The sequence below is a fragment of the Hoplias malabaricus genome, chromosome 9, assembly GCF_029633855.1.
Source record: "Hoplias malabaricus isolate fHopMal1 chromosome 9, fHopMal1.hap1, whole genome shotgun sequence".
In the NCBI taxonomy this organism is placed as follows: domain Eukaryota; kingdom Metazoa; phylum Chordata; class Actinopteri; order Characiformes; family Erythrinidae; genus Hoplias; species Hoplias malabaricus.
The window spans coordinates 37,798,826-37,818,273 of record NC_089808.1 but is presented as its reverse complement, the minus strand read 5'-3'; the positions used below and the strand labels follow the sequence as shown (position 1 = coordinate 37,818,273).

At 42.1% G+C, this 19,448-nt stretch overlaps 1 protein-coding gene across 1 annotated transcript; it reads right to left on the bottom strand.

The window, feature by feature from the left end:
* Positions 1 to 2,729: 2,729 nt before the first annotated feature.
* Positions 2,730 to 8,059, bottom strand: LOC136707847 (MAM domain-containing glycosylphosphatidylinositol anchor protein 1-like). Its single transcript, XM_066682130.1, has 10 exons — positions 7,923 to 8,059; positions 7,319 to 7,497; positions 6,806 to 7,036; positions 5,988 to 6,147; positions 5,771 to 5,885; positions 4,740 to 4,757; positions 4,415 to 4,535; positions 3,651 to 3,744; positions 3,106 to 3,175; positions 2,730 to 2,965 (listed from the first exon to the last, which is right to left on the bottom strand). The coding sequence occupies exons 2-10, from the start codon at positions 7,485 to 7,487 to the stop codon at positions 2,951 to 2,953; spliced, it is 993 nt and encodes a 330-aa protein (XP_066538227.1). The 5' UTR covers positions 7,488 to 7,497; positions 7,923 to 8,059; the 3' UTR covers positions 2,730 to 2,950.
* Positions 8,060 to 19,448: the final 11,389 nt, after the last annotated feature.

The window sequence follows — 19,448 nt, the reverse complement described above, 5'->3', positions numbered from 1 at the left end:
ACCCATCATGGTCCCATCATTGTCCCCAGAGGGCATATGTGGGACAAATTAACCTGTGCACAAAATTTAACATTTAACCTCTGGACAGAACATACAGATACCCAGTTTGGCTGCCCATACTTTCCCGATATAGATGGGTTGGCTGGGTTATTGTATGCTTTATCTTGTATTGTCTTCATTTGTTACTGTTTCTATTGACTGTGTAAAGCACTTTCAAACTCACTTGTGCATTAAAGGTGCGTTATTAATAATCTTGCTTTGCTTTCATTCTTTGTAAACTATCTACAAACCGGATTCCATAAAAGTTGGGACACTAAACAAATTGTGAATAAAAACTAAATGCAATGAGGTGGAGATGGCAAATGTCAATATTTTATTCGTAATAGAACATAGATGACAAGTATAAAGTTTAATCTGAGTAAACGTAACATTTTAGGAAAAATATGTTGATTCAAAATTTCACAGTGTCAACAAATCCCAAAAAAGCTAGGACAAGTAGCATAAGTGGCTGGAAAAAAGAAATTGAGCATATAACGAACAGCTGGAAGACCAATTAACACTAATTAGGTCAATTGACAACATGATTGGGTATAAAAAGAGCTTCTCAGAGTGTCAGTGTCTCTCTGAAGCCAAGATGGTAAGAGGATCACCAATTCCACCATTGTTGCGCAGAAAGATAGTGCAGCAATACCAGAATGGTGTTACCCAGCGTAAAATAGCAAAGACTTTTAAGTTATCATCATCAACCGTGCATAACATCATCAAAAGATTCAGAGAATCTGGAACAATTGCTGTGCGTAAGGGTCAAGGCTGCAAAACTCTACTGGATGCTCATGATCTCCAGGCCTTAATCGTCACTGCACCTCAAACAGGAATGCCACTGTCAAGGAAATAACAGAATGGGCTCAGGAATACTTCCAGAAAACATTGTCAGTGAACACAGTTCCTGTTTAAACTTTTGATCTGTGATTTGTGTTCTATTCTGAATAAAATATTAGATGTTGGCACCTCCACATCATTGCATTCAGTTTTTATTCACAATTTGTTTAGTGTCCCAGCTTTTTTGGAATCCGGTTTGTAGTAATGAACTATCTAGAAATGTAATGGTCTTGGCCTAAATGGGTGTGTAATGTACACTAGCTCGTATAGTAGAGGGGCAGCCATGGCCTAAAGTAAATATGCTTGTACAATTATCATTATACAACATACAAAGAAATATGTGTCGTGAGGGAGAAGAGTGCAGTTCTTTCACAATTTTCTGGCTTGCCATGGGAATCGAAACAACAACCTTTCATTCTTAAGCCCTCTTCTCTAACCACTAGGCCACCACTGAGGTTTGCTTTGGGTTACTGGTCGGTCCCCATAACCAGCCGAAACATCAGGCTAATCCAAAAAATGCTCTCTGGGCACCAAGTGTGACTGCCAGGTGGGTGGGTGCATTGCCTCTAATAATTATTTTTTATTATTTGTGTGTGTGTGTGTGTGTGTGTTCACTGTCAAGAATGGGTCAAAAGAAGTGGTAAAATATGGTTGTACTTTTGTACAATGACTATAAAGCAGGATTTCATATTTCACCTATATTTTGTTGTTGGTAATGAGGTCATTGTAATGTCTATTTAATCGTACTAAGTAGAGGAGTAGGAAATTCAGCCATTATTTGCTGTCATGATCTGTTACTGACATGCTCTTTTAATGACATATTGACCACAGTCTGTGTATCAATCAAGAATGTGAACATCAGACACTGTGTCAGCCCAGAGAGCAATCTGAAACACACTCCTGTAGTTTAGTGAAGGTCTTTAACAGACAGGACCCCTCAGAACTGGGTGCATTAAAACACTAAATTTCCATATACTTCTGACTCATCTGGGGACCTGGAACTAGAAGTGTTTGCATGCATGTGTGTGTGGGCAGGAAGCTATGTCTGTAAATAATGAGATGGATTAGGACAGAGTGACATGTCTTACATAGCTGAGGGAGAGGGCTTTTTCAGTCCAGAGGCTGAGAAACTATTACCAATTCACAAAAATCAATTGTAATTCTGTCCCTTTCAGATTATGCACACATTCATTCATTCATTCATTATCTGTAACCGCTTATCCAGTTCAGGGTCGCGGTGGGTCCAGAGCCTACCTGGAATCATGGGCGCAAGGCGGGAATACACCCTGGAGGGGGCGCCAGTCCTTCACAGGGCAACACAGACACACACACATTCACTCACGCACTCACACCTACGGACACTTTTGAGTCGCCAATCCACCTACCAACGTGTATTTTTGGACTGTGGAAGAAAACCGGAGCACCCAGAGGAAACCCACGCGGACACGGGGAGAACACACCATCTCCTCACAGACAGTCACCTGGAGCGGGAATCGAACACACAACCTCCAGGTCCCTGGAGCTGTGTGACACTACCTGCTGCACCACCATGCTGCCCCTATATGCACACAACAATGTCAAAAAAAAAAAAGCTTGCATAGTCTACATAGTATTAAACTATAGCTCTGGAGCAGCTGCACAGGAGGTAACGCTAATCATGCTCAGTGTCTAGAGGGGTATTAATTTGCTCCCCACTATTCAGCTGTGGAGCAGTAAAATCATTCTACAATGTAGGCACATTAGCCTGTCATTATCACACAACACTGAACATTTAAAAACCATCAATGTTCACAAGGAAAAATACATCTCTTTTTTAATACAAATTAAATAGAGTATATTGACAGGTTAACAGCTCATGCATTAATTCATGTTCTCTCGCTTTCAGATGACCATTTGAAGAAGGATGTCTGTTTAAAACTGTCAAAACTGAATCTTAAGGAACATAATAATAAATATTAACATATGAGGATGAATAGTACTCCTCAAACAGATGTGTTATCTAGAACGGTGGTTTGTATTTGGTTGATTCTGTCTCTCCTCCAGAAATGTAAGGACTGATGAGGATCTCTGTTCATGTCACTGAATCCTAGAAAAAGGTAAGAATGTATTAAGCTTTCTGCATTGTCCATACTGACAGATCAGTGTTTTAAACAAAGACATCAAGTTCAAATAAAAACAAAAGAGGAAATTATTCAGGCATGACAGAATGTCTAAAAGTATGCTTACTTGTAATTCACAATCGTAGAGATCATAAGCTACATTTATTTCCATCATGTCATTTCCAATTAGGGATTCACTGTAAAGTGGAGAAAGTGTTTAAGGACATTTTCTTCTCAATATTTTGCAAACGCTAAAACACATATACTTTAATATAACAAAACAAAGAAACAACATTACATGACTAGAAACGTAGCAAAACAAAACAAGAACAAGACTTGGAACTTAGCAAAACAATACAATATGACTTAGGAAGTGAAACGACAGTGAGAACGACATAAAACAACCTGACTTGGAAACAAACAATACAATGACCCATACCAGGAAGTGACACAAGGGGACTTAAATACATCAACAGACGAGACACACCTGAAACGGATAACGAGGGTAAAGGACAAGGAGGTGGAACAAAGGTGGGACATGGGCGGAGACAAGGACAAATAAACAGACAGAGCCATGTGCTGAGAGCGAGCACATGGCCGGGAAAACAGCCATGACAAGACGAGGGCGTGACACAAACAGTATCACAGTGGGCAATCTTCACTGTCACAAACCTGTTTGCCTTTCTCCTCCGTAGAATGTAGAAGGTGGTGCAGGCAATGACTATCACTAAAATCATCACCGTTACTCCCACTCCTATTGCTATCACTGTAATTACACATACATGAGTATATCAGTGTCAGACTTGTATATGGCATCATATATGACTCATGAAAGATGTTTGGGCTAAATAAATACTGCCAAGAAAAACTTGAGTAACTTCTGAGAACATCCAGCCTCCATCAGCACAGGAGCAGAAATGTGAGCTACTCCGTTCTTCTTTTGCTCTAAATTTAGGCACTGGTGACCCAGTCACAAAGCAGCAGAGATGCTATCACCATCATGTTTCAAGGGGAACTTAAGCATTACATTTTGCTTTTGTTAGATTGCTGTTTAGTGAATTTTCCACAGGTCTCCTCTGAGTAATATCAAGTACAGTCTATTGCAGGTATGACTTTAAAAAACATGTAGAATCTATATTTCAAAGTGAGGGCTGGAGCCACAGATTTTATCATACAACAAACTTGTTAAAATTTTGGTTTCAGCCTCAACAATATGTTAAAGTAACAAATTAATGTCTAGTTTATATATGAAGTAGTTTATTTTTTTGATCATTGTCATGGTTTGAGATTCCTGGATTAATCTTCATAATAATAATAATAATAATAATAATAATAATACTTTATAAACTACCTAATATGCATGGAAATAAAAATGTGATTATTTACCAGACAATGACTGGATATTAATGGAAAATAACAAAGATAATATTTCTTACCGTTGGTTGGGGCTGCTGGTGGGGGTTCTACAACAGGGTCACATGATCCAGGGGTAATGTGAAGGTCATCAATAGCCACATCTCCGTTAGAACCCTTGCCCTTATTATACTCAAACACAAACTGTGGCATGAAAGGGAGTTAGTTATACAAGGGTTAAATTCTCTTTGGAAAGCTAAAAAAAGCAAAAAGTATTTTGGCTTCTTCGTGTGACTCAATCACAGTGATGTTATAGGGATTATTATAAGAAAGAGAAGCTGTGGCTTATTACCGAAGCTTTAGAAAATTAAAGAAAAATTTAAGCAAAGGAACCCTAAAAATACTCACATATCTGCCATATTCTTCCTGCAAAAAAAAAAAAAAAAATAATAATAATAATAAATCTAGGAAAGCCTAGTTTTGCTGGACCACCATTAGCCATATAGCTATTGTCACAGAGGTGTTTCTTTGTTTAGATGTGGTATTTAATCTGTAAATGTGTTGTACAGAAAATATGTGAAGGGCAGGAATAATAAATACAGAAATGAAAAAAGGAGCACAAAGTTTTATTTAAAGATAAATAGTAGACGATCTACCACCAAAGAAAAAAGAAGACCAAGAACATTTGGTTTAAGAATTACAGTGACTTATTTATTCAATGATTAGAGTAAAACACATTAAGTTTAAGGAGGCTGTGCGCAGCTATATGGAGTTTTAGAAACACACTTACACCACAGAATGTCTCCCTACCACAAAGACACACTCACTCAAAAATTCTGCAGTCCTCCTCTGAATGTGAGATATAATACTGTGTAAATGTTGTTTAGTTCAGAACTGTCCTGCTGAGCTTGTGAACTAATCAATGCTGAGGCTCTGGTCAACGCGCATGGTGTCACGCCAAACACAGCCCCAGAAACACACACAAACAGAACGTGTTCCTGCCTTATTTTCTATTTTTCAGCCACGGTTCCCAGTGAAGGACGTGCTATTCTTTGGTTCCAGGTAGGAACAAAATCTTCTGGTTCGTGAACCAGTTTATGTCGGTGAAAACGCACTGAACGGTTCCAAATTTAGTTAAAAAACTGGAATGTGAAATATGGCTGAACTAACAACAGATGGTGTGGTAGCGCCACATTAAGTTCTCTTTGTGAAATATGGTTGAACTAACGGTTCCTACACGTGCATGAGCATTTCCACATAAAGAGTAAGCGAAAATGCCTCTTTTAGGCCAGCAAAAACTAATTCCAGCACTGTAATTCAGTAAGTAAATAGGAATTATTTCATAGTGGTGTATAAAAACAGCTAGCTCATCAGAATTGAATATTATATTTATAAAACCAATAAGGTCAATTACATGAATATATAACAAATACAAGTACCCAGAATGGTTCTTTGTGTTGGAGGTAGATTCTGCCTTTCCACCACACATCCCCCTGATCTCCAGACTCTGTCCACATATGTTGTCCAAAGCTGTTCCCACTGCCATACATGGTCCTGAGAGAAAAAGTGTATATAATAAAGAAACTGGTATGTACGTTTCAAACACATTTCTTCTGTAGGTTATGATTTTGCTTATGCAGCGTTTTGAATTTTTACCTGTTATTTACATATAAGTTGAGAGTCCCTATTTTATGGCCAAGTATATGGTACCAGAATGTGAAACACTGTCCAGTGCTTTCTGAGGAGAATATCTCACTGATCAGCAAGGCTCTATCTCCCCACCTCCCCACCGTACTGTCCACATATAGGTAATAACCTACAGAGAAGAAAAGAACAAAAAACTATTATGATAAGGACATCTTCCATAATATTGAAAAGGGTAACACAGAAGTAACCTACAGGAAGTGGCAGCGCTGTTTTTTCAGCAGACTAGAGTGACTACTGTTACTTTGCAAGTAGTCTCAGCCACAGATGCTCCGCCCACAAGTTATTAAGAGGTTTTGACTCTTACTAGAGAGTCTGGCAATGCGAGACTAATTTGCAAGTGGTAGAAGAGATTTTATAAAGGTGGAGGAAACAGGTCACTAATCGATACATAAAAGGGAAACATGCTTTAATATTTCAATGAATAAAATTAGTTGCACATGAGACTAAGCCATGCCAAATACCAATTGTGGATTAGAGGGGTGTAGATATAAAGTACCCCAGTATTTAGCTTTGTTGCAGTGGACCTGTGTTCTCTGAGGTGATGGAATTCCTGCAAATACCTCTGGGATGAGTTGAATTGATGGTTTTATCCAGAACTCATCCAACATCAGTGACCTCAGAAATTCTCATGGATGAATGATACTGAATCCTCGCAACAAAAATCTCAGGCTTTTTGTACAGCAGGGGGGTGAGGGAATAAAATCCCTATTCATACCGTGGATTACGGAAAATTTGCTGATTGAGCAGGTGTCCAGACACTTTCTTACCTGTGGTAGAGTTGGTGGTGTGATCTGTGCTGGGACCTGTGCTTGGAGCTTGAGTGTTTCCTTGGTCTCTGAGCCAATCTGTTTCATCGTATTCAATCACATTTCTCCAGCTGCACATGTTCATCTCAAAGTCACAGAGGCCTGGGCCAGTGCAGGGGTAGCTGGACACTTGTACATCATTTTTGCCATGATGCCCTGGTTTTTCTGGGCCTTGGTCCCTTCCAAGATGATCTGAAATGACAGCTGATTACTAAGGACACTTACAGAGCACTGCCTCATAATTATTCTTTATATGTTGACTTGGTTGTCTAAATATTACAACTTCATACTTGAAACGTATTTTATTCTGATTTTATTTTATTTTATTTTATGATTGCATTACAGTTTTAACCTTGAAATACTTTATTCTCAGAATACAAACTTTTCATTCAGATGTTTAATTAACAGCATCTTTAAAGCATTCGCTATAATATGCTCTGTGACCTGCAGGATGAAGTAGAATTAGAGACTCACTCTGTAGTCTGACCCTCTGTTGGAAAGTGGTGCTTGTGTAAATCTCCACATCTTGCCCTGGTCTCCACTCTGACTCAGCAGCTGAGACTGACCTCCCCCTGAGAGCTCCTGATACACACTCAGGGTTCCAGGGTCCTGCCCACTCAGATAATACCACAGATATACACATTGACCTTTACCTGAAAACACAAACATAAAGGAAATCAGGTTTTATAAAAACAGGTGTTAAAATCACATAGTCAATTTTTCCCATGTTTGATCTTCAGCCATTACACTGACACCTATTGGCCAGGGTGTGTCCGAGGACTTGTATGAAACTTGAAAACATGAAACATGGCCGCCTCATGTGGGAAACCCACTATGTGTAGCCTAATTGTGTTTGGTCAGTGACTACAAAGCATCTTTATTCTTCACCTTCTGAGTCGTGCTTTATTTAATCTTTTGCTATTATGATTTATAATCACATTTATTATTATTGTATGCTAACTTTAAGTGCTAATGTTTCCTTACTTATCTTTAGCTATTCTGTAATAACATTCTGGCTATATTTTGTCATCAAAACAAGCAGAGAAAAATCTGTGCTCCACCTAATATATAACTGTACCTGCTGAAATGAGGGGAGAGCTCATTCTAGCGCTGTGTCCACGGACACGAGAGGAGCCTGAGCCCAAATAGTAGAAGTATCCTCTGTCTGTGTTGGTTGTGTGGTCAGAGCTTGGTTTGGAGTTGAGGACTGGATCATGTCCTGCTCCTCTGATCCAGTCAAGGTCATCATCAGCTTCTTGTGTCCAGCCACAAGTGCCCTCCTCAAAGTCATACAGACCATCTGAAATGCAATGCTTAGCATTTAACAGACTAGCATACACTATAATGGTGATGAATTTTAATATAGCAAGATATTGATTGGGTAATTGAGCAACTTTAAATTCAGACTGGTTAAAACATTAGGAATTGAAAAAAAATACCATTATTATTATTATTACTACTATTACTTTTCCATAATCTCAGGGTAAAACTGAAAAAAAGAAAAATATATATGTACTGGGAATATATATAATATACTGGGTATATGTTTTTAGCTAGCCATTATCCAGATGTCAGATCCTGTCTGAAACTCAAAATGGCCTCTTATTAAACCTAGTCTCAGGCCAAACAGACAACACCTTTTAGCTGATGCCTGTTATAAATCAAAGCCAGTGTGTCAGTCATGCTCCTACATACCTGCAGGGGAACACGCTCCTTCAGTAACCGATAAATCATCTAGAGCAATATCCCCAGCCTCTCCACCTACTGAAGCATCTATCAGGATCTGATGGACTTCTCGTAGGGTCACATGACTCTGGCCCAGCATCCACTCATTCCCCTGAGAGCCTGTCCTCTGCCATATCTGGTTTTTGTTGGCATGAGACAGACAGATAATTTACAATCCAAGAATCCTGAGGGGTTTTTATTACTGTAACACAAATCTGACTAGAGAAACAATACTGCCTACTCACCAGTGCTGTCTTCCTGGAGTCAATACTCTGTAGAAACAGTCTGAGAGATCCAACAGTGGCTCCAAACATGTGGTACCAAAGCCTGAGACAGTAGCCTTCCTCTCCAGCAGGGGGCAGCGGAGGAGACGTCAACTGAGCTACATGTCTTCTGGTGTTAGGTGTTGAGCTTTCCACATACACATAATATACTGTGAAGCATCACCGAATCAATACTACTATGCTTGCTTAACGTGGGGTACATTTCATATTATGATTATATATATAAATTTGGGCATAAGCATGTGGACAAACCTTAATAAAACATATTGGAATCCCTTTCCAAAGCCATGAACATTCATTTTTGGTGTTAACTCCATATTTGCCAACTAAATTTTCAATGTTTTGTTGTGTGTCGCTCAACTTTTGTTCAGAATCAGCTTCTTATCACTGGTAAAGACTTTCCTCTCAATCATCAACACAGATTCACAGTGCTTTAAACAGTGTGGACACTGAGCATCCACAGAGTTCAATAGCGAAGCAGCGAAGTGCAGCGAAACGAGACGAGTCATTGGATAAATGCTGGGCTTTGTCACACCCATTGGACGCTCAGTGTCTCTGGGGGTCTATGGGGCAGTGGGCTGGCCTCGGCTGGCCCGGACGCTCAGCTTCTGCATGATGATTGGATGATCTGTCTGAGGCTGAATCCCTTTTTGATTGACAGCGAAATCAGTGAATCAGCGATCCTTTGGTGTAAAGATCCGTGGGAGCATTACATTTTCATTCTGTTATGAGTTGACACTTTCTTAAACCTCTTAGCAGCATTTTCTTTGTTAAAAACGACTAGCGACAAATCAAACTTCTATTTCTGGTGGGGTTCTTTGAAGCTGCTTGTGTTTGGAGACTGACTTCTATCACTCTTTCTGACTTCTATCGCAGTTTCTGACCAGCGGGTGCTGCTGAGCCCCTCCACCGTCACAAAGCACTCACAGGTGGACACACTTCACATGGGCCAAGGCCGTTTAAGCAGCCTAGCTCTGCTGGCCATTGACAGGACACTAGTCAAGTTCCTGGAAAAGACGCCTTGTTGGTACGACAGGGTCACAGATCATTTTCTTAAAAAGGAACGGAGGGTAGAATTTACGTATAAATAAACGGACACATTTTATGATGTAGGCTGAAATTGAGCTTCCCCTCCTTGAAAGACCAGCATCCGCCACTGATGGTAACCCACTTTGTAGCTGAGTTGCTGTTGCTCCTAGACACTTTCATTTCAGAGTGACATCATTTAGAGTTGTCCTGGAAAGGCCCAGAAATGCAGACACAAACAGATTTGTTGCAAAAGAGGCATCCTCTGATAGTGCTGTTTAAAGTCAGTGAGCTCTTCAGTTTGCAACTAGTGTGGTTGACACACCTGAAATCATTATATACAGGAAGGGTGCCCACATACGTCTGGCCAGAATACATTTGTTTCAGGCTCATAAACACAATAAAAGACCTTGACCGCTGGTGTGATCCCCTGCAGGCCCCGTGTTGACTGTCTCAGTTGGCCCACTCTTCCTCAGCCAGTGCAAGTCCTCAGCACTCCCCTGCATCCACCCACAAAGGTCTTTCTCAAAGGAGCATCCAGTAGTGGACAAAGCTGTGTTGTGGAGCACAACAACAACAACAACATCAACAACAACAACAAATGTTTTGTTGTTTCTTTTTTTCCAGTTTCTTTACAGGTTCATAACACATATTAAAGCCTTGTTCAGTGAAGTCATTGCTGTGTTCTAAACTGATTCAACCAGATCATCAGTGAGACCAGAACCACAGTGGCACAGACGGAAACAGTGCAGCTGGTGTGTATGTCAAATTACTTTCTTAAATGTAGCTTCTGAGACGTCTGGTTCCTATGGCCACCATGGTGAACATTTTAGACTCAGTGTGTCTGTCTAGGATGGAAAATTGTATATGTATCCTCCATTTGAATCTTTTAATTATGCAGATTTTTGGGCAAAAACCTGATTGTGGATGAGTTAGAAAAGGAAAAATCTATAAGAATGTGCCTAGCCAAGGATATGCCAAAAGACCAAGTGATACTTTGCTAAACCAATACCACAATGAACAAGCACAGTGCTAAAGAAGCTTGTTTTTTAAAGGTCTCAGTCATCCTCAGGGCTGTAATGTTACATACTAAGAACTTTCTTTATTCTCCTTTAATCTCTGTCCTTCTGAACTCTCAGCCTCTCACTGAGTCACAGAGACACAACCACAGTAACCAAACACAGACTCCCACCTGGTGGCTGGTACGATGTCTCACAGTTCAGGAAGGAAATGTCATCCTGAGCAATGGCTCTGTTCACAGTTGTTGAGACACTCTGCGTTGAGGAACTCTGACTACTGAAGATCATCTAAGAAAAGGCACAGTGACAGAAATAAAACATACAAACACAGGACACTTTTCCCCCTTCTGAAACACTAAGATTACAGAAAAGGGAATAAAACATTTATCAAATAGTTCAAGATTTATCTCTTTCTGAGTTTTACTGGGGCTCATCAGGTAGTGTCACAGTCACACAGCTCCAGAGACCTGGAGGTTGTGAGTTCCAACTCTGAGTGACTACCTGTGAGGTGTGTTCTCTCAGTTTCTGCGTGGGTTTCCTCCGGGTGCTCTGGTTTACTCTTTCTGGAGTGTGTTGCCCTGTGAGGGACTGGCACCCCCTCCAGGTTGTGTTCCTGCTTTGCACTCAGTGATTCTGTACACACCGCGACCTTGAACTGGATAAGTGGTTACAGACAATGCATGAATGAACTTGACTGACTGTCCACAGCCCCAGACCAGGTGTATAACAGCCCACTATTTTTGTTATAATTAATGCATATGAACACATCTTTTTGATTGAGGGTTTAAAGATAAATCTTAATTCTTTGCTTCTTCACAACACACAGAACCCTGATCATGAAATCTTCACACAGTGTGAAAGCAAGCTGGAGGTTTTGAGCAGAAGAGAAGGTTTGCTTCAGGGAGTGATGATATATACTGTGAATAACAAGAGTGATTACTTCACTTCACTACATCAGCCCACATTAGTGACACACACTGAACCATGGACACAGCTCTAGACTGCAATTTTCCAAGGTGGGGGCTTTCAGACACATTAAAATCCAAGATCAGCGATGGATAATATCTGCCACTGCGAAGAAATATGTCATGAGGACAAGGACTGGGTGAATACACACATTTTTATGTGTTTTATTTATAACATTGAGAATGGCTTACTAACTACCTTACAAATATATGGAGCTTCAGAATGGTGCAGTTGTCTAAGCAGTGTTCCAATCATCAGGAGACTACATGTTTGATCCCAGGTGAACAGTCAAGGGCAGGAATCCTATGTCACTCGCATGTTCTGCACCCTGCTGCGTAGCATGGGATTCTATCAGCTGACTTGACAGATCTGGACCTTTCATATGGTGTCCAGTGGTGCTGCATTAGCATCAGTTCCCAAAGAAATGTTGATCATCATCATCATCATCATCTTCATCAACTATCTGAAATATCTGAAACTCCTGTGTAAAGTGTGTTTAATCAAAAACCTGCCAATACCGATACGATCCACTGTACTAGCTGTGACTGCTGTGATTCAGAGTGAAAATCTCAACATCATTAATAATCTCGGCTCCTGAGCTCTGTGCTGCACCACGTGGTGCACAGTATCTTTTTAGTTTAGGGGCAACGTAGCCCAATCTAATAAAATCTCATTACAGAAACAATATCCCCCAGTGTCAGAACCAATAAGTCTTCAGTGTATTAGACAAAAAAGCCCATTAACGCCCTGCAGAGACACTGGGAATGCACAGTAGCCCCTCAAACTGATCTGTGTGCAGCGAACACGCCCTCTGTCCTTTCCTCAGTGTGGATTCAGACTAAAAAACAAAGTCAAAAGCTGCTTGTTCATGTCCCAAAGCTTAATGGTCAATATTTTAAAATTCCTCATGTGGAATAGCATTAGACAAAAGGCAGACGTGAGACAACTCTGTCCAGACAATGATGATAATGAGATGATAATGATAATGACAATGTGTTACTTCCAGCATCAGAAAAGTGCAGGCTCTGACTGCAGGTGAAGAATATTGGAGCACTCTCTTTAGTTAATTTGCAGACAAAGAGGACACACATCTGAGCACTAGGACACTCACTGTTGTCTAAGAGGGACCACTGAGATATTTTAAAGAATCAGGACTGAGACATTTGGAAGAAACCACAGAGACATTTAAAGAGAAACTATGGACATATATTAAGGAGTAACTACAGAGCTCTTGAGGAGCAAATACAGAGATATTAATGAGACACTACAGAGATATTAACGAGGAACTAGAGAAGTATTAAAGAGAAACTACTGAGAGATATTAAGCAAGACCTCCAGAAATATTAAATGTATTATTATTATTATTATTGTTTGTCTGAGCATGTCAGTGTAGCGGTAGGGGTTACTATCTCTCACCTGCTCTTCTCATAGGAGCTGCAGATCCAGCCCTTGTCGGAGCTGGAGTAGGAGCAGCAGCGCGTGGTTTTACCAGGAAGGTGAAGGAAGAACAGCAGTGGATACAGCAGCGGTGGTTAAAATCACGCTGACGAGACAGTAACACACACCGGCTATCCTCCTCATACAGCTCCTGCTTCAGATCACTGAACGAGAGAGAGAGAGGGGGGTGGATGAGAGAGGGTGAAAGAGGAGAGAATAGCAGACACGCACATACACACACACAGAGAAAGAGAGAGAGAGGTGTTTGTGAGAGAGTGTGTGCAAAATGACACATACTGTATATAAAAAATCAAATGTAAAAAATGAGTTCAAACAAGAAATAAGAAGACTGAGTGACAGAAAGATAAAGAAGAAGAAAGAGAAAGAGCCATACACATATTGTTTATAAAGAGGAAAAAGAATAAAACTGCATAGTGATACATTGAGGAAAAGAATTAAAGCAGAAGAAAGTGTTGATAAGGAAGGACTCATCTGACAAAAAGAGGACACCAACCCGACACAGTGAGGGAATACTGTGCTGTAATTTCAGACACAGGAGTCGGGGTACACTGACACTGACACACAGCACTGTGTAGAAGTCTTAGGCACCTAAGATAATTATATATATTTAAATTAATGCCTTCTCAGTGAGTGTGGTGCTTGTATAAAGTTATATATCATCACAGTAAATACAGAAAACTAAAATAATATAAAACATATTAACAATTCCCTTCCTGGATCAGGGCCTTGTCGTGGCGGAAGGGTTTGTGTGGTCTCATGACCTCCAGGGCTATGTCGTCGGGAGCTGTTAGCTCCCAGTAGGGTCTCCCATGGCGAACAGGTCTGGAGTGAAGATCCAGACAAACATGATCCAAAAGCATTCCTATGAGTACACACATTAAAATTCAGTGTACCCTGCCCGGGAAAGGGTTACCGGGACCTACCCCTGGAGCCAGGCCTGGGGGTAGTGTCCGACGGCGAGCGCCTGGTGGCTGGGCAGCCCACGTAACCCGGCCGGGCTCAGCCCGAAATGGCAACGTGGGAGGATCATGTAGGCTCACCACCCGCAAGATCCAGAGTAGGGGTGCGGTGCAATGCCCATCGGGCACAGAGCGGGGGCAAGGGGGCCCCTGGCGTCGTGGAAGTTGTCAGCGGAAACTGGTTCTTGGTACGTGGAACATAACCTCACTGGGGGGGAAAGAGCCAGAGCTGGTGCGTGAGGTTGAGAGATACCAGCTAGATATAGTTGGGCTCACCTCTACACACAGTGTAGGCTCTGGAACCAAACTCCTCGATAGGGGTTGGTCTCTCTCTTACTCAGGAGTTGCACAGGGTGAGAGGCGCCGGGCGGGTGTGGGGATACTCACAAGTCCCTGGCTGGCGCCTGTACAGCTGGAGTTTGTCCCAGTAAACGAGAGGGTCGCCTCAATGCGGCTCCGGCTTGCAGAGAGGAAAACTTTGACTGCACCGAACAGCAGCTCAGAGTATTCGGCCTTCTTGGAGGCAGTGACTGGAGTTCTAGAGGGGATTCCATGCACTGACTCTGTTGTTTTGCTGGGGGACTTCAATGCTCACGTTGGCAATGACTGGGAAACCTGGAGAGGAGTGATTGGGAGGAACGGACTGCCTGATCTAAACCCGAGTGGTGTGATGTTGTTGGACTTCTGTGCTAGCCATGGTTTGTCCATAACGAACACCATGTTCGAACATAAGATTGCTCATAAGTGTACTTGGTACCAGAGCACTCTGGGCCAAAGGTCAATGATCGACTTTGTGGTTGTGTCTTCTGACCTGAGGCCGTATGTTTTGGACACTCGGGTAAAGAAAGGGGCTGAGCTGTCAACTGATCACCATCTGGTGGTGAGTTGGATCAGATGGCGGGGAAAGACCTGGTAAACCCAAACGTATTGTGAGGGTGTGCTGGGAAAAGCTGGCAGATGACTCTGTCCGGATGGATTTCAACTCTCACCTCCGAGAGAACTTCTCACATGTTCCGGAGGAGGTAGGGGGAATGGAGTCTGAATGGACACTGTTCCGGACCTCCATCGTGGAAGCGGCTGCATGTAGCTGTGGTCAAAAGCTTGTCGGTGCCTGTTATGGCGGCAACCCAAGAACCCGTTGGTGGACACCAGGGGTGAGGGAAGCTGTCAAGCGGAAGAAGGAGGCTTTTCGAGATTGGCTAGCTCGGGGAACTTCCGATTCTGCGGATGGGTACCAGCAGGCGAAAAAGGCTGCAGCTGTGGCAGTTGCTGAAGCAAAATCCAGAGCATGGGAGGAGTTTGGAGAGGCCATGGAGAATGACTTCCGGGTGGCCTCAAAGAGGTTCTGGAAAACACTCCAACAGCTCAGGAGGGGGAGGGGGGACACTGTCCAAGCTGTGCTCAGCAAGGATGGTGAAACTCTGAACTCGACTGAGCGTATTGTTGGGCGTTGGAAGGAGCACTTTGAGGAACTCCTTAACCCGAGAGACATGCCTCCTGTACAGGAGGTAGGGCCAGAAGTGTCTGGGGGGTCAGATTCCATTTCCTTGGCTGAAGTCACTGAGGTGATGAAAAAGCTTCACAGTGGCAAAGCTCCAGGAGTGGATGAGATTCGCCCAGAGTTACTGAAGGCACTCGATACTGTGGGGCTGTCTTGGATGACGCGCCTATACAATATCGCATGGACCTCGGGAACGGTGCCTTTGGATTGGCAAACCGGGGTGGTGGTTCCTATTTTCAAAAAAGGGGACCGGAGAAAGTGTGCCAATTATCGTGGCATTACACTTCTCAGCCTCCCGGGGAAAGTCTATGCCAAGGTACTGGAAAGGAGAATCCGTCCGATAATCGAACCTAGGATATTGGAGGAACAATGCGGATTTCGTCCTGGCCGTGGAACTATGGACCAACTCTTTACTTTTGCACAGATGTTTGAGGGGGCGTGGGAATTTGCTACTCCACTCTACACATGCTTTGTGGATTTGGAGAAGGCATATGACCGTGTTCCCCGAGAGATTCTGTGGGAGGTGCTCCAGGAGTATGGGGTGCCAGGGTCGCTCCGGCGAGCCGTACGGTCCTTGTACTCTCAGAGTTTGAGTTGTGTTCGCATCCTTGGTAGTAAGTCAGGCTTGTTCAGTGTGGGCATTGGACTCCGTCAGGGCTGTGCCTTATCTCCACTCCTGTTCCTGATATTCATGGACAGGGTGGCGCGGCGTAGCCTGGGGCAGGAGGGCTTCCGTCGAGGATCTCGGGAGGTGGCATCTCTGCTTTTGTGGACGATGTTGTTCTTCTGGCTTCTTTGCACGGAGGCCTCCAGCGTTCACTTGAGCAGTTTGCAGCCGAGTGTGAAGCGGTCGGTATGCGGATCAGCACCTCCAAATCTGAGGCCATGGTTATCTCCCGGAAACAGATGGCATGCTCCCTTCAGGTAAAGGGTGAGAACCTGCCCCAAGTGAAGGAGTTCAAGTATCTCGGGTTCTTGTTCACGAGTGATGGGAAGTGGGATGGTGAGATTGACCGTAGGATAGGTGCAGCGTCTGCAGTAATGCGGTCACTGTACCGCACCGTTGTGGTGAAGAGAGAGAGCTCAGTGACTAGAGAGGAGCTCGGAGTAGAGTCGCTGCTCCTTCGCATTGAGAGAAGTCAGTTGAGGTGGTTTGGGCATTTGATCAGGATGCCTCCTGGACGCCTCCCACTGGAGGTATACCATGCACGTCCAACTGGAAGGAGGCCCCGGGGTAGACCCAGGACACGCTGGAGGGATTATATCTCCCGGCTGTCCTGGGAATGCCTTGGGATCCCCCAGGAGGAATTGGTGGATGTTGCGAGGGACAGAGACGTCTGGGCTTCTTTGCTCGCCCTGTTGCCACCGCGACCCTGAGATGGAGAAGCGGAGAAGAAAATGATTATGATGATGATGATGATGATATTAACAATTTTTTTCTATAAAGCAGTAGGTGAGAGTGAGTTTGAAGAACCCTGTTTTGTTCAGATTCTCCTTGATTTGCATGAATTTGTTAAATCCACAGCACACATTATTTAAAATCATTATTTATTAACCGCTAAATCTAGGTATTGGATGATTCTAATGTTGGGCGTTATATATGGTTACTTTGTTTTTAGCAATTAACCACTTTCTACTGAGATAAATTGCTTTTTAAATTTCATAATCTCTGGTGCCTAAGACTTTTGCACAGTACTGTTTTATACACACACACACACACAGTGGTGTGAAATAGTGTTTGCCCCTTCACGATTTCTTTTATTTGCATGTTTGTCAGTTCATCAAACAAATTTAGATTTTAGTCAAAGACAACACAAATAAACACAAAATGCAGTTTTTAAATGAAGGTTTTTATTATTAAGGGAGAAAAAAAAAATCCAAACTTACAAGGCCCTGTGTGTTTGACCCCCTGTCCCCCAGTTAAAACAATTCAATTTCTATAGACACACCCAGGCCTGATTAATGCCACACCTGTTCTCAGTCAAGAAATCACTTAAATAGGACCTGCCTGACAAAGCGAAGTAGACAGAAAAAAGATAATTATAAATAAAACAATGACACAAATTTTCTAGGTGCATTTCTGAAGGAAATACCAGTGCTTGCAAAGCAGAAAAAATGAAGTAAAAAAGTAAAAACTAGATATTTAATACAGCTAGCTATATAAACATATATAACTATAGTTATAGAGAGAAAAATAGAGTTGTAGATAGAAAAAAAAATTGTCTATGTAGTTTTCTTTTATGCTGTCACTAAGCTATTGTTATTTTATACCAAGTGGTAGCTAAGATGTTGCTAAGTGGTGGCTGTAGCATCTCAGGTGGATGTTAAGATGTTGCTAAGTGGTTGCTATGCAGTTGCCATGGTATCACAAGTAGTTACTAAAGCGATGCTAAGTGGTTACTACAGTGTCACTTGGCATTTGCTATGGCATCTCAGGTGGCTGCTAAGGTGTTTTTGCATGTTTGTTTTGATGTTGCTAGGCAGTTGTTACATTATTCCAAGTGGTTGCTAGGTTATTGCTAAGTGAATGCTATGAGGTTGCTATGGTATCCCTGGAGATTGGTGTTGAGTTCATCCAAAGGTTACTCAGAAGTCCTTGTAATGTTTGTCCTTGTGAATTGTAATGATAATGATAATAATAATGATAAAACATTTGCATATTTCCTTTCCTTGTCCTTGGGATTCATGTTTTTCAGAGCATTGCTGGCTTGTAATTGACACTGGGACCCTGGATCCCTTTCCTACTGTTTGCCCAATATAAGTCCTTGGGCTAGTCTCCTAACACTGCATTAGCTTGCTTTCTTAAACGCATTAAAAACGGTAATGTGAAGAACAACCCTTTCTGCAGATGCCATGGCTAAACCTGTAATGGTGTCCACACAGTTGGTACTGGACTGTAACTGTGGCCTGTGGTTTATGCACTGATTCTTTGACATAGGAATTAGAAGGTGCCCCATGCCAAGGGTGCAAATTAAACCCAGGTGAAGTGAACACAGAGCTCAGTCTGTGCACACTCATACAATCAAGCAAAGGTACAGCAGTCTTCTTAGAGACTTCTACATTGCTACTACACCATATGGCTATATATCCTTCTAAAATCAAGGAGATTAGCAGGAAATTTTGTCTCCCTTTGCTGCATTAACAGCGTCTGTCATTGAAGGCTTTAAACTAAATTTTTGGAACGTTTCTGTGAGGATACAATGTGCATTTGTGAAAAATAATATCTCAATAAAAACAAAAGATGTCTTGCAGCCCTTATGGATAAATTCATATGTAAACACATATTTGTTGATAACTGAAGCATTAGCTATGGTCTACCTAAAAATGGATGGATTTCACAATATGACACCATCAGCCAGATCTAGACTATAGTTAAAAACCTCAGGTTCAGCACTTAGCTGCCCTCTTCCCACTCTAACATTGCCTTTTTCCTCAGAAATGGCTCATGCTATGCTTAACTAAAGTGGCTGTACTGCTATTCAGTGTCCCCCGCTGCTTTATTAAAGTAATTCAACACAGACCTTGAAGGACATAGGAATTAAATGTGGCATGCAACTGAACATGCAGGGTTTTATATGTTGCTCAAAGCTTCATAAGTTATATAAGCACTCACTGTCAAGCATCACAGCTATTACACGGTGGCCATCTGTCTGAGAAATGTAATAT

Excerpts from the sequence above, each read along its gene's own strand:
- LOC136707847 (XM_066682130.1), bottom strand. The coding sequence starts at position 7,487 with ATGTGTATATCTGTGGTATTATCTGAGTGGGCAGGACCCTGGAACCCT. Across the intron at positions 3,745-4,414 it reads ACCAGCAGCCCCAACCAACG|TGATAGCAATAGGAGTGGGA; the intron begins GTAAGAAATATT and ends GTGTAATTACAG. Across the intron at positions 3,176-3,650 it reads CGGAGGAGAAAGGCAAACAG|TGAATCCCTAATTGGAAATG; the intron begins GTTTGTGACAGT and ends TCCACTTTACAG.